The 13,523-nt window shown below is 38.0% G+C and overlaps 1 protein-coding gene across 1 annotated transcript in view; it reads right to left on the bottom strand.

Annotated features, from left to right (window-relative positions):
• Selenoi (selenoprotein I) overlaps positions 1 to 13,323 on the bottom strand; it is a 50,009-nt gene extending 36,686 nt beyond the window's left edge. The window contains exon 1 of the mRNA XM_027933527.2: positions 13,182 to 13,323. Within this exon, the coding sequence (XP_027789328.2) occupies positions 13,182 to 13,238 (57 nt within the window). The 5' untranslated portion in view covers positions 13,239 to 13,323. The remainder of the gene's footprint in view (positions 1 to 13,181) is intronic.
• Positions 13,324 to 13,523: the final 200 nt, after the last annotated feature.

The raw sequence follows: 13,523 nt of genomic DNA, 5'->3' as shown, positions 1-13,523 counted from the left end.
GGTCAACCTGACATTAAATAGGAGTCTCTCAATCTCCCTGGGACCCTGAAAAAGAGCAATTTTTTGAGATATCTTTTTATGTTCCTTACATTCATTCATTCAAAAATTAAATATTTACTGGGGACCCAGCACAATATTATTTCTGCCTGCGCCTTATCTCCCTTCCTAAAGCATAAGATTCTTAAGGGTAATAGATATAAAGCATCTATTATATCTATAATCAATAAACCTTAGTGCTTTCTCACACTTACCCTCAAGAGGAACTGTATCTAAATTTCTTAAGAATCCATAGCCCAGTGGATTCTTAAGAAATTTAAGAATTTAAGTTTAGATTTGTGGTTTTCAAATTAAACATGCTCAATATGTTTATTGAATATGAATGAACAAAGATCTATTTGATGTGTGTGTTTTGAGAAGGACATAAGAAATGAGTCTACCATTAAGAAGGAAATTGACAATATGTATACTCAGAAAAATGAGAAATTATATCCCATCTATGTATGATACATCAAAGTATATAAGTGCATTCTACTGTCATGTATAACTAATTAAAACAAATTTCAAAAAATGGAAAAAAAATAAAAATTCAAACTCAGGATTTAGAAAAAAAAAAAAAAAGAAGGAAATTGAATCTAATAAAAAGGAAAAGGATGAAACTGCCTCCTAGGCCTAAAAGTATTTCCCTTACCTAAGTACTATATTTAAATCCCTTCTGTGTACTAATAAGAAAACTGAACTGACATGCTTCTATGTTCATGTTTAAGTACAGAGCTTTGGGCAAATTATGAATCAGACTAAGGCTATCATCCCAAGTAATGCTCTACTGTCTATAGTCTAATTTCCTCTGATATGTATTTCTTCTACTCAATAGATATATTAAAGAGAATAGAGCCCTTACTATCTTCCTATCAAAATAACCAATTTTATCTGCTTCCTCATTTCATTTTTATAAAATAGGTAAGGTAAATATCCCCTGTTTTCATGGTACTGGTACCAAAACAGGCGGGTGGACCAATGGTACAGAATAGAGGACACAGAAACCAATCCACAAAACTACAACTATCTTATATTTGATAAAGGGGCTAAAAGCATGCAATGGAGGAAGGATAGCATCTTCAACAAATGGTGCTGGGAAAACTGGAAATCCATATGCAACAAAATGAAACTGAATCCCTTTCTCTCGCCATGCACAAAAGTGAATTCAAAATGGATCAAGGAGCTTGATATCAAATCAGAGACACGCCGTCTGATAGAAGAAAAAGTTGGCTACGATCTACATACTGTGGGGTCGGGCTCCAAATTCCTCAATAGGACACCCATAGCACAAAAGTTAATAACTAGAATCAACAAATGGGACTTACTCAAACTAAAAAGTTTTTTCTCAGCAAAAGAAACAATAAGAGAGGTAAATAGGGAGCCTACATCCTGGGAACAAATCTTTACTCCTCACACTTCAGATAGAGCCTTAATATCCAGAGTATACAAAGAACTCAAAAAATTAGACAATAAGAGAACAAACAACCCAATCAACAAATGGGCCAAGGACCTGAACAGACACTTCTCAGAGGAGGACATACAATCAATCAACAAGTACATGAAAAAATGCTCACCATCTCTAGCAGTCAGAGAAATGCATATCAAAACCACCCTAAGATACCATCTCACTCCAGTTAGATTGGCAGCCATTATGAAGTCAAACAACAACAAGTGCTGGCGAGGATGTGGGGAAAAGGGTACACTTGTACATTGCTGGTGGGACTGCAAATTGGTGCAGCCAATTTGGAAAGCAGTATGGAGATTTCTTGGAAAGCTGGGAATGGAGCCACCATTTGACCCAGCTATTCCCCTTCTCGGTCTATTCCCTAAAGACCTAAAAAGAGCATGCTACAGGGACACTGCTACATCGATGTTCATAGCAGCACAATTCACAATAGCAAGACTGTGGAACCAACCTAGATGCCCTTCAATAGATGAATGGATAAAAAAAAATGTGGCATTTATACACAATGGAGTATTACTCTGCATTAAAAAATGACAAAATCATAGAATTTACAGGGAAATGGATGGCATTAGAGCAGATTATGCTAAGTGAAGCTAGCCAATCCCTAAAAAACAAATGCCAAATGTCTTCTTTGATATAAGGAGAGTAACTAAGAACAGAGTAGGGTTGAAGAGCATGAGAAGAAGATTAACATTAAACAGGGATGAGAGGTGGGAGGGAAAGGGAGAGAGAAGGGAAATTGCATGGAAATGGAAGGAGACCCTCAGAGTTATACAAAAGTACATATAAGAGGAAGTGAGGGGAAAGGGAAAAATAATACAAGGGGGACAAATGAATGTCAGTAGAGGGGGCAGAGAGAGAAGAGGGGAGGGGAGGGGAGGGGGGATAGTAGAGGATAGGAAAGGCAGCAGAACACAACAGACACTAGTATGGCAATATGTAAATCAATGGATGTGTAACTGATGTGAATCTGTATATGGGGTAAAAATGGGAGCTCATAACCCACTTGAATCAAAGTGTGAAATATGATATATCAAGAACTATGTAATGTTTTGAACAACCAACAATAAAAAATTAAAAAAAAAAAAAATATATATATATATATATATATATATATATCCCCTGTTTTACAGATAAAGAGATTATAAAATTCAGAGATTAATGTAACTAATAAACAGAAAGGTCTAAACTGCAAGTCCTTTCTGTGTCCAATAAAGATCAAGTCATCTCAGAGGACTTCTACAAAACTGATCCCTTTGTTTTAAACCAGACTACCCTATCCTGGCTGGAATATAATCATGATGTACCTAGGTCCAATCTTCTTCCAATACACATCTTTCTCTCTTGCGATTTGTGGTAGACACAACCTAAGGCAAACCTCAACAAGTCACACTATGTATAATCAATCTTCTGGATGGTTCATTTCACCTCATTGAGGGTGAAACCTGTGACTTGCTTCTAACCAATAGAGAATATAGAAAAGGTGAAGGATGTTATTGACTTAACTAGGACACATCACATGGCAAAGGAAGCAAAACATCACCTCCATGATTATATTCCACTACCCAATACTCTATCTTAGCAGTCTGGAGAGAAGGCCTCCCATTGACCTTCAACAAGCAAACATCAATGGCATGAACATACAGAAAAGGATCCTGAGCTCTGAATACAGCCTGGAGGGTATCTGAGCAGAACAGTCAGCTAATTAATGCCCAGACTCTTGACCCAGAAACTGAGGCAATAAATGTGTTACTTCATAACACTAAGTCTGTGGGAATTTGTTACTCAGCAATAGAAAACTAATAGGCCCAAAGTATGTAGAATTAAGCGAGCTGTGTTCAGAAAACCAATGAGGAAGAGTGTAAGAATGAATGAACAATCTATATGCTGTTGAGAGACATTTTTTTAAAAGAAAAGTAATAAACATTTCTGAAAGTACTACATCATCTTTTTTTAATTTTTAAAGTTTGTTCTAATTAGTTATACATGACAATATAATGCATTTTGACACACTGTACACAAATGGTGCCCAACTTCTCATTCCTCTGGCTGTACATGTTGCAGTCACACCAGTAGTAAAATCATACATGTATACAGAATAATGTCTGTCTTATTCTACAGTCCTTCCCATCCCCACAGACCCTCCCTGCCCCTCACTCCCCTCTGCACAATCCAAAGTTCCTTCATTCCTCCCTTCCTACCCACTACACTATGGATCAGCATCCACTTATCAGAGAAAACCTTCGGCCTTTGGTTTTTGGGGATTGGCTTATTTCACTCAGCATTCTACATCATCTTTTCTAACAAGAGATACCTTTCTTTGTTTAACATGATTATGCCTCTACCATTTTATTCATACAGACAAAACTTTTTTTTTTTTTTTTTTTAATGGAACAGGCGGGAAGTGCTGGGGCCAGAACCCAGGGCTTCATGCATAAGAAGCACATACTCTACTGAGCTACATCCCCATCTCCACTGTCTTGAGATATCTTGAGGCTCAAAATCAAGTCTATCTGATGTCTGAGAGCTAACATAGGAACAAACATCATAGAATGTAACTTCTTATTGTTTTACATTGATTTCTTGGTTTTTCTTAACTGCTCTTCAGAATGCAATTGACTATTTCTTTGATGTGATGGTTTTCAAAATATAGTAGCCTAATCAGATGCAAATTGTGGCGTATCCTGATATATCTACAGAATAAGACACGGGGGGAATGGGACCAAGCAATCTATCTTTTAACAAGCCTTTCTGGCAATTTTGATATAAGATAGCTATTCTAGTAAAAAGAAACAAAAAATTTACTCAACTCCTGGCCTGAAGGATAAGCCACCAGCAACAGTTTAGTGATCAACTTTTAAATCTCCTTTTGGTGATTTCAAATCTGCACTTTAAGCAAGAGGTATAGTATAATAAAATTCAGCAAGAATTCATTAAATGCCTACTAAATGCAAGGTGGCATTGTGCTATAATCTACTAAGATACGAAAACCACAAATCTAAACTTAAAGTGCAAAGAGGGGGTACATTAATTCCAAAACAAATAAAAAGTTCCTTACAGTATTTTTTATCAATACAAATCTTTAGAGGCTACACCCACAGAGAACATGACTCAGTGAATTATGAGTATTCACTCATTTCAGTGAATTCTGTCATTTATACCTACTAATAAGTCAGAGAGAAGAGGGTGATAAGTTAAGTTAGAGCAAGGAGAAAATAAAAAAAAGTTATGGTAACAAATAGGTTCACTTGCTAGACTTAAGCTCTAGCAGGAGATGAGAAGGTAAGAAAAGGAGAGGTAATTTAGTGAAGGAACTATTTGTTGAGGAATCTGGATATTAAACACATGGTAAACACTGCATATCTTTATGCAGTATTTGAGGAAAAAAAAATATTTATTTTGCCTGTTGTACTACTCTACATGATGAAAAAGGAGAAGAAATCAGAAAGTAAAGATTGGTCATGGGACCCAAGCTAGACTTAAATTATTCTTTTCATCTGCCCTTTAAGTTGCAATCCTTTACTTCCTTTCCTAAAACACACTTTCTCTTGGTATCATCTTCTGGAGGTGTGTGTATATGTGCATGTTATATGCTACCTAATGTCAATAAGCAGGGAAGCACAAATATCAAATTTTGTTTTTATTTACTTAACACTAATTTGGCATTATGTACCAGGCACTTTGCAAAATACTAACTCTTTCAGGTTTTTTTTTTTTTTTTTGGAGAGAGAAAACTTTTTTTTTTAATATTTATTTTTTAGTTTTCGGTGGACACAACATCTTTATTTTATTTTATGTGGTGCTGAGGATGGAACCCAGCGCCCTGCGCATGCCAGGCAAGCGCGTTACCGCTTGAGCCACATCCCCAATCCAACTCTTTCAGTTTTAAATAGGTACCATCCCTTTTCACGGAAAAGGAAACTGGTTAGAAAGATAGTTCATCTGCTAAAGATTACACAGCTACCATGTGGGTTCTTTTTAACTAAATATTAGTCCCAAAACTAACTGCTTAATAAAAAGCCTTTCATCTCAATTAGAGCTAATCATAAATGAAATGTTAATATAGCAGTCTCCCCTTATTCACAGTTTCACCTTCCACGGTTTTGGTCAACTATGGTCAGTAAATATGAAATGGAAATTTCCAGAAATAAACAATAATTTTATCCTTCCTAGGCAGGATGTTAATCATCCCTTTGTCTAGCATATTCTGTATATACTACCCATTAATCACTTACTAGCTGTCTTTGTTTTCAAATCAACTATTGCAACTCACATTGATTATATTAAAGTAACACATAGTAGCCTAACACTACAGCCCAATGCTATGACATTCACCTCACTTCATCTCATCAGACAGGCATTGAATCATCTCACATCATTACAAGATGAATGAATATGGTATGAGATATTTTAAGAAAGAGACCACATCCACATAACTTTTATTATAGTATATTGTCATAATTCTTCCATTTTATTATTATTGTTGTGAAACTCTTGCTGTGCCTAATTTATAAATAAAACTTTATCATAGGTTTGTACACATGTATAGGAAAAAACATACTATATTTAAGATTCAATACTATCTGAGGTTTCAGATGTTCACTGAAGGTCTTAAAATATATCTCCTATGGATAAGGGGGACCACTATATTCAACTAATTCATGACTAGTAAATACAAGCCCACCTGTATCTACTAATTTTAAAACTGGGGAGAGACTAAATAAAATCAGAATTTTTCCCCCCACTGTACATTTGTAAACATTAGACACATTCAATTAAGCATGTCACTGAAGGTCTTTATTTGCATATTTATATATCCTTTTTTTAAAATTTTCATTTATTCTGTGCAGTTTAAAGTGAAAATTAGAAGATCATACAAACAAACTACAGAAGCATGGTTATACATCTTCAACAAAAACAGTCAGTACCAACAGGGCAGAGTTTACATTTCATTCTTAGTTTAAAGGCAGCACAGCATGAAGAACATGACTTCAGATCCTGACTGCCTGGGGTCAAATATCAGCTCCACTATTTATTAGTTGTGGGACCGTGAAAAAATTACTTAAATTCTGTGCCTCAGTGAACAGGTATAATAATAGTTCCATTGTGAATATTAAATGAAATATATGTAAGGCACTTACTTCAAGCAATGCAAGGCATATAGCATATGGTATATAAATGTCTTCTATCATTACGATTCTTTGGTATTTAGGGTGATGTTGCTCTGTAACTGCAAATTTTCTTTCCTCAGTCTGTCCCTCACATATCTGTCCCATCACTTCTTTTTGCTTCTAACATGCAATGGTCTTTGGGCCTCTGTATCTCAGTTCCCATAGTTCTCTCTGACTGGAACACCTTTCCCCAGTGGGAAAACTCTTATTCAGCAAAGTTTGTAAATTTTAATCATTACAGCAGTTAAAGAAACAAGCCATCATTGGTGAACTGATATTCCAGAAGGTAAGAAAGATCCACTTGAGATGTTTCCACTGTGAAGCACCTGAAGCTGTAGTAATCTTCTCCCTGCCACTGAATCTCTCTTTCACTCTGCAGAATTTTCCCGCCTATCCTTCTTTTGCTCCTTCAGGAAGATTCCTCCATCTCTGCCAATTGCAGAAAACAATTCTTTGTATGAGACATTTGCAAATCTTTACCTAAGACCACTAGATTATTGTTCAAGCCTTATTATTGTACTTACAGAAAAGAAATAAGGTAATCAAGGTATAACTAAAGACAAGTTATGCTTGAATTAACTGTTAACATCCAGGTAATGTCATAATTAACACTGTATTGTATCAGCTTACGTCATAATAAATGACAACTCATCCACAAATGACAGTTCTTTAGATCAAGACATTACTTCATTTGAATTCCAAATCCATAAACCACACCTTCGTGTGGTCCCATCTAACAGAAGTGCTCTGCCAAGATTACTACAAAAACATTTATTTATTTGTTTGTCTGTTGGTTGGTTGGTACTGTGGATTGAACCCAGGGAGGCTTTACCACAGAGCCACCCCATCCCTTTTTAGTTTTTATTTTGAGACAAGACCTCAATAAATTGCTAAGGCTGGTCTTGACTTGCAATCCTTCTGCCTCCAAGTCACTAAGATTACAGGCCTGCACCACCACTCCTGGCTTGTAAAAATAATGTTCTAAAAATCATTATAGCATAGTTCTTCACAAACCCTGCCTCAATGACTGCCACCTCTATCCACCCAATCATCACACAAATCCTGAGTCATTCCAGACTCCTTACCTTTTGTGTGGCATACCCCCGCAAAAAAACCAACTCCAGCTTGTTAATCATCACATCTGTCAATCTTAAATCAAGGAGCAGAGGATCAAGCAGGTAAACTGAACAAAGCAGACCTGCGTGAAACACCTGGACTAGGAGAGAAATGGCAAACTAGGGGGAAATTTCCATTTAAAAAAAATTAAGAACAAGCACTATTCAGCTTCAGCTGATAGAGGAAGTTCAGAAACAGTGTTGTCCAACATTCTGATATTTAAAGAGCATCCTGAAATCTGGACTTTTATGGGGAAGATCCTAGTTTTTGAAACAAAGTAAGGGTCAAATTAAACAACCTGGTAGACAAATTCGGTATGTGAGTTTAACAGATTTTACTTCTACCTTTAGAATCCTCACTTTCTCTTTCCTATCCCCACTGCCTTGATGCAGGCCTTCAACAGTTTCAATATAGTTTCAATACAGGAGCATCCTAAAGGTCTTCAGATCACTCCTACCTCTTAAGCTCCTATCTCTCACCATGCACAAAACTCAACTCAAAGTGGATCAAGGATCTAGAAATTAGATCAGAGACTCTGCTCCTAATAGAAGAAAAGTAGGCCCAAATCTTCATCATGTCGGATTAGAATCCGACTTCCTTAATAAAACTCCTATAGCGAAAGAAATAAAATCCGTCAAATAGGATGGATTCAAACTGAAAAGCTTCTGCTCAGCAAAAGAAACAATCAGTGAGGCAAAGATAGAGCCTACAGAATGGGAGAAAATCTTTACCACACACACATCAGATACAGCATTCGTCTCTAGGATATATAAAGAATTCAAAATACTTAACACCAAAAAAAAAATAAATAAATAACCCAATCAATAAATGGGCCAAGGAAGTGAACAGATACTTCTCATAAGATGATATGCAATCAATCAACAAATATATGAAAAATGTTCAACATCTCTAGCAGTTAGAGAAATGCAAATCAAAACTACTCTAAGATCTCATCTCACTCCAGTCAGAATGGCAGCTATTAAGAATACAAACAACAGGGCTGGAGCTGGGGCTCAGCAGTGGCGCACTTGCCTGGCATATGTGAAGCACTGGGTTCAATTCTCAACACCACATATAAATAAATAAAGGTCTATCAACGACTTAAAAAAATATTTTTAAAAAGCATACAAACAACAATAAATGCTGACAAGGATATGGGAGAAAAGGCACACTTATACATTGCTGGTGGGACTGCAAACTGGTGCAACCATTATGGAAAGCAGTATGGAGATTCCTCAGAAAACCTGAAACAGAACCACCATTTGACCCAGTTATCCCACTCCTAAGTTTATACCCAAAGGACTTACTATAGTGAGGCAGCCCCATCAATGTTTATAGCAGCAAAAAAAACTATGGAACTAACTATGGAACCAACCTAGATGCCCTTCAATAGATGAATAGATAAAGAAACTGTGGTATATATACACAATGGAATATTATTCAGCATTAAAAGAGAATAAAATCATGGCATTTGCAGGTAAACGGATGGAGTTGGAGAATATCATGCTAAGGGAAGTAAGCCAATTCCCAAAAATCAAAGGCTGAATGTTTTCTCTGATATATGGATGCTGATCCATAATGGGGGGGGGGGGCAAAAGGGAGCACGGGAGGGAGAAACTTTAGATAGGGCAAAGGGGAGGGAGGGGAAGTGAGGGGGCATGGGGATAAGAAAGATGGTGGCTAAGAATTGTAATGCAAAAATAAATAAATATTTTTTTAAAAGAAAGATGGTGGAATGAGATGGCCATCATTACCCTAAGTACATGTATAAAGACATGAATGGTGTGACTCTACTTTGTATACAACCAGAGACATGAAAAATTGTGCTCTATATGTGTACTATGAATTGAAATGCATTCTGCTGTCATGTGCAACTAATTAGAACAATTTTTTTAAAAAAAACTCATCCACTTCTGCCAGGACCCCTCTTCCCTCTTCAGTCTTACCTTCTGCCATTCCACCATTTTGCCTAAAAACCTTTTCTAATTTCTTGTAGTTCCCAGAATATACTCTCTCAAGGCCTGCCATCTCTTTATAGTCCATTGATCACCTGTGATGTCTTTTCTCCCTTCCCCATGGTAATACTTAGCCTTCAAATTTCTATACTAAGCTCTGCCACCTCCTTCCCCTCAGAAATCTCTCTCAGCACACACCCTCACTCTCATCCCTACTCCCTGGAAGCGGCATCCTCTCTTCTTCCATAGCACCCAGCACTTACTGACTGCACTTACTATTTAAAATAATAACTATTTATTTACATGTCTATATGCCACCAAATTAGGTTCTCTAAAGTCAGGAATTTCAGTTTAGCTTAACTTTGCAGCCCCAATGCCATGTCTCATACAGTGGTCCCTCCATAAATGCTTGCTGAATAAACAAAATAAAAAACAAGGAAGGCTGAAGGCCAGATTGGATTCTGGTTCTTCAGGATTGCCATTAAGATGTGGAGTCTCTTTACAACCTCTTAACTTAATACTAATAAATTCACAATTATCACAATTCCTGTAATTAGATGATTACTGACAGCCAAAGTAATTACTGAAATAGCAGAAACCAATTCATTATTATATTCTTGAAACCAAACAAGGTTATTTCACCAAATACTTCCTCTCTGAAGCAAAATGATACAACTTGAAACTAGCTGCTACACTATCAAAATTATGCCTTCCCTAGATCAAATGTGCAAACCACAAGAGCAATTTCACCCTTAAAATAAGTGGGAAAAATCCCTCAACTACAAAGACCCATCCAAAAGAAAAGATGGGGGAGGGGAGGAATGGTAGGTCTCATGATGAGCATGATTATCTGAAGTTACGTTATTAAGCAACAAAGAACACTGGTAGATGTGGCTGACATCTTCACTGTCAAAATGCAAGAGTATCCTTTTAATATCCAGCTGTACAGCTCCTTTTACATACTTCCAAAATGGTATTCTTTTCCATTTTCATTCCTTCAATATTTATTAAGTACCTCTTCTGTTCACATTACTGGGCTTAGACCTTGATTATTCTGAACAAGACAACTATCAGCCTGCCCTCCTAGAGCTCATGTTCTAAAAGAGAAAGCAGACAATTAACTAATGATTCAGCCTGTTTAAAAGAATTGTATTAAGTACCACAATGGAGAATACAAATGTTAAGAGGGATGTAACATAGAATTCATGCCATGCTTTCTTCTGTACTAAAAATCAATTACCTTGCAGTTTCTTACTAGGGAAACCTAATTACCCTCCTGTGTGTGCATTCCTTTCAGTAGCTATTCAATGTAACTGCCAGCTTTCCAACTGTAGCTCTCAGGTGTACCTCTAGGGAAGATAAAGAAATTAAACTGGTTCAAAAGTAATTTTTCCACAGCTGCTTTTATAGTATTAATTTTTCTCTACATCTCTTTGCTTTATTATGAAGGGTCACACCAGGGAATTAAAATCTCTTTTGAGTGTTTTGACTCTTTACCATTTGTGGTGGGGAAAAGAATGTTTTAATTCAATGAGCTTATAAAGCACTTACTATCTGAAGACCACACAATGGAATGCAATGACAGAAAGAAAAGATCTCTGTGTGCAATTCACATTCCAGCAAAACTGACCACACATATTCTTCCTTTGGACACCCTTGGATTCATATTTTTAATATAAATACAGTACTGAGTACAAAACCCCTTACTAGAAGAATAGGTTATAAATTTGTGCTCTTTTTTTTCCAAGGAAGCCTCGCTGTAACTAAAATAACATCAACAAATTGTATTTTAGTGAACATTGGACACTTGCTAAATTGACCTTTGTTTTCTGGGACATAGGAAATCTGCTGTCAGACACAGGAACTGAGTAAAATATGAGAACAGGGAAAGAGATAGGAACAAAAAACTTACACTGGTAAATTAGGGCATCTGTCTAGCTGAAAAAATATATCTAGAGAAGATTGCTTATAAGAAAGGAAAAGGGAAATTCCCTCTTAGACAGTGTTCCAAATAAAACAGCTATCTTTATTATTCTGAAAGTCAGTAAGGAAAAAAATATTTTACATGTCAATATTTACAATGCAGAGCAGATAACAAAAAGGGGGTAGAGCTTAAAGCAAAACAGAGGTATCTAGGTTAAATAGTCTTCTGAAATGAAAGTTGTAAAACCCTGCCCTGAGTTACCAAGGCAGCTCTGGAACCTCTTCCCACTTAAAATTTTAAGACAAGTCATCACCTCAGTTCAAAATGGTGTAGCACAATATTGCTCAAAAGCAAAGAAACATTAACTGGATGGCTTTCTACAGCCCTTTACAGTTTTTTCTATCCCAGTTAAACAAAATCCATTATGATTTTTCCAGTAATCCATCCATTCCACAGATGTTTACTTATTAGGTGCCTAGTACTCGAGTAGCACTGTGCTCAGGCCATGGTGGTCCACAAAATAAGTCTCATTACTCGGGCATTACATTCTAATGAAGAGACACACTAAAGAGTAATTCCAAAACAGAACATTCAAGGAGAAAAGGGGCGCTTCAGGAAGGCTTATCTGAGGAAGTAACATTTAAAGCTGTGACGATAAACATGTAACAAGGATGAAAGGTTAAAACTCTTATTCCAGGTTTGGGCAAAAGGTTAGCAAAGTCATTCATTGATACAGAGGAACTAGATTTCGAAAAAAGCTTAACAGCCAGAATTTACTGGGCGCTCATTATGTGCCAGGCACTTCTCAAATCCTTATAATCACTTTGCAGAGTAGGAATTATTATTCCCTGTTTACTAGCAAAAAAAGAGAGGGCTGAGTGGGGTTAAAATGACTTGTCCAGGACCAAATAAAGAAACTCTGACTTCAGGTTTACATGTATTCGAAAGCAGCGTTCTTTCCACTATACAATCCTTCCTGTGCACATCTATTTCATCTGGCAGCCCCACCGCCACAAGCCACCACTGAGGAAGCCTCTTTCCTGGGAGCAGAAGTGGAATGCACCCACAGTAAGGCCTCGGTAAGTCACTCCCCCTCCCGGGGCCTCATCCAAGAGATGATCATCTCCATCTCTGAAGTTGTATGCAAGAAAGGCAGGTAGAAAGTTCATTCAAACGAAAACAATTCCAACACAGAAGGAAACAGAATACTTTCTGGGGGCTTAAAATAATAATGTCATAATTATTATTATTAAAAATTGATAACTGTCGCTCCACTACAGTTGAGCGCTCTTCTGAGGAAAAGAAAATCTCCGGGGAGGGCGCCGTGTCAGGGCAGCGAGCTTAAGATGCTCCCACGCTCCCCGACCCCGGCGCCGGGATTCACAGGACCCGGCAGTAACGCCCGCCAGCGCGCCCCGAGCCACGCGGCACAAGGTGACACGGACCTCGCCAGCCCCTCAGCTGCCTGGGCGCGGCCACAGCGAGGGAGAGGGGCGTCCGCCGGCCCACGCTACCTTGTATTTATCAAAGCCAGCCAGCTGCTCCGGGCTCACGTATTCGTAGCCGGCCATGGCGACCCGAAAACCCAGCGCAGCAACTCTCCGCGACGAGACGGTGAAACACCAGCACCAAAGCGGCTGGGCAGGACTAGGAAAGACTGGGCTGGGAAAGAAGGTAGAAGAGCCGCGCTCCGCCCACCGCGCACGCGTAGCCGCCTCGGCCACTTCCGCCGCCCTAACACGCACGCGCGGCCCTTGCTTCTCCCCGCCCACCGGAGAAGGGGCGCTGCCCGCTCGCGTGGCCCGCCCCATAACGCCGTCTCGTCCCAATCAGTGTCGATCAGGCAACACTAAGTC

This window comes from Marmota flaviventris, chromosome 14 (assembly GCF_047511675.1).
Source record: "Marmota flaviventris isolate mMarFla1 chromosome 14, mMarFla1.hap1, whole genome shotgun sequence".
Taxonomy (NCBI): Eukaryota; Metazoa; Chordata; class Mammalia; order Rodentia; family Sciuridae; genus Marmota; species Marmota flaviventris.
Note: the sequence above shows the minus strand (reverse complement) of the source record. Positions and strands in the feature narration are given on the sequence as shown.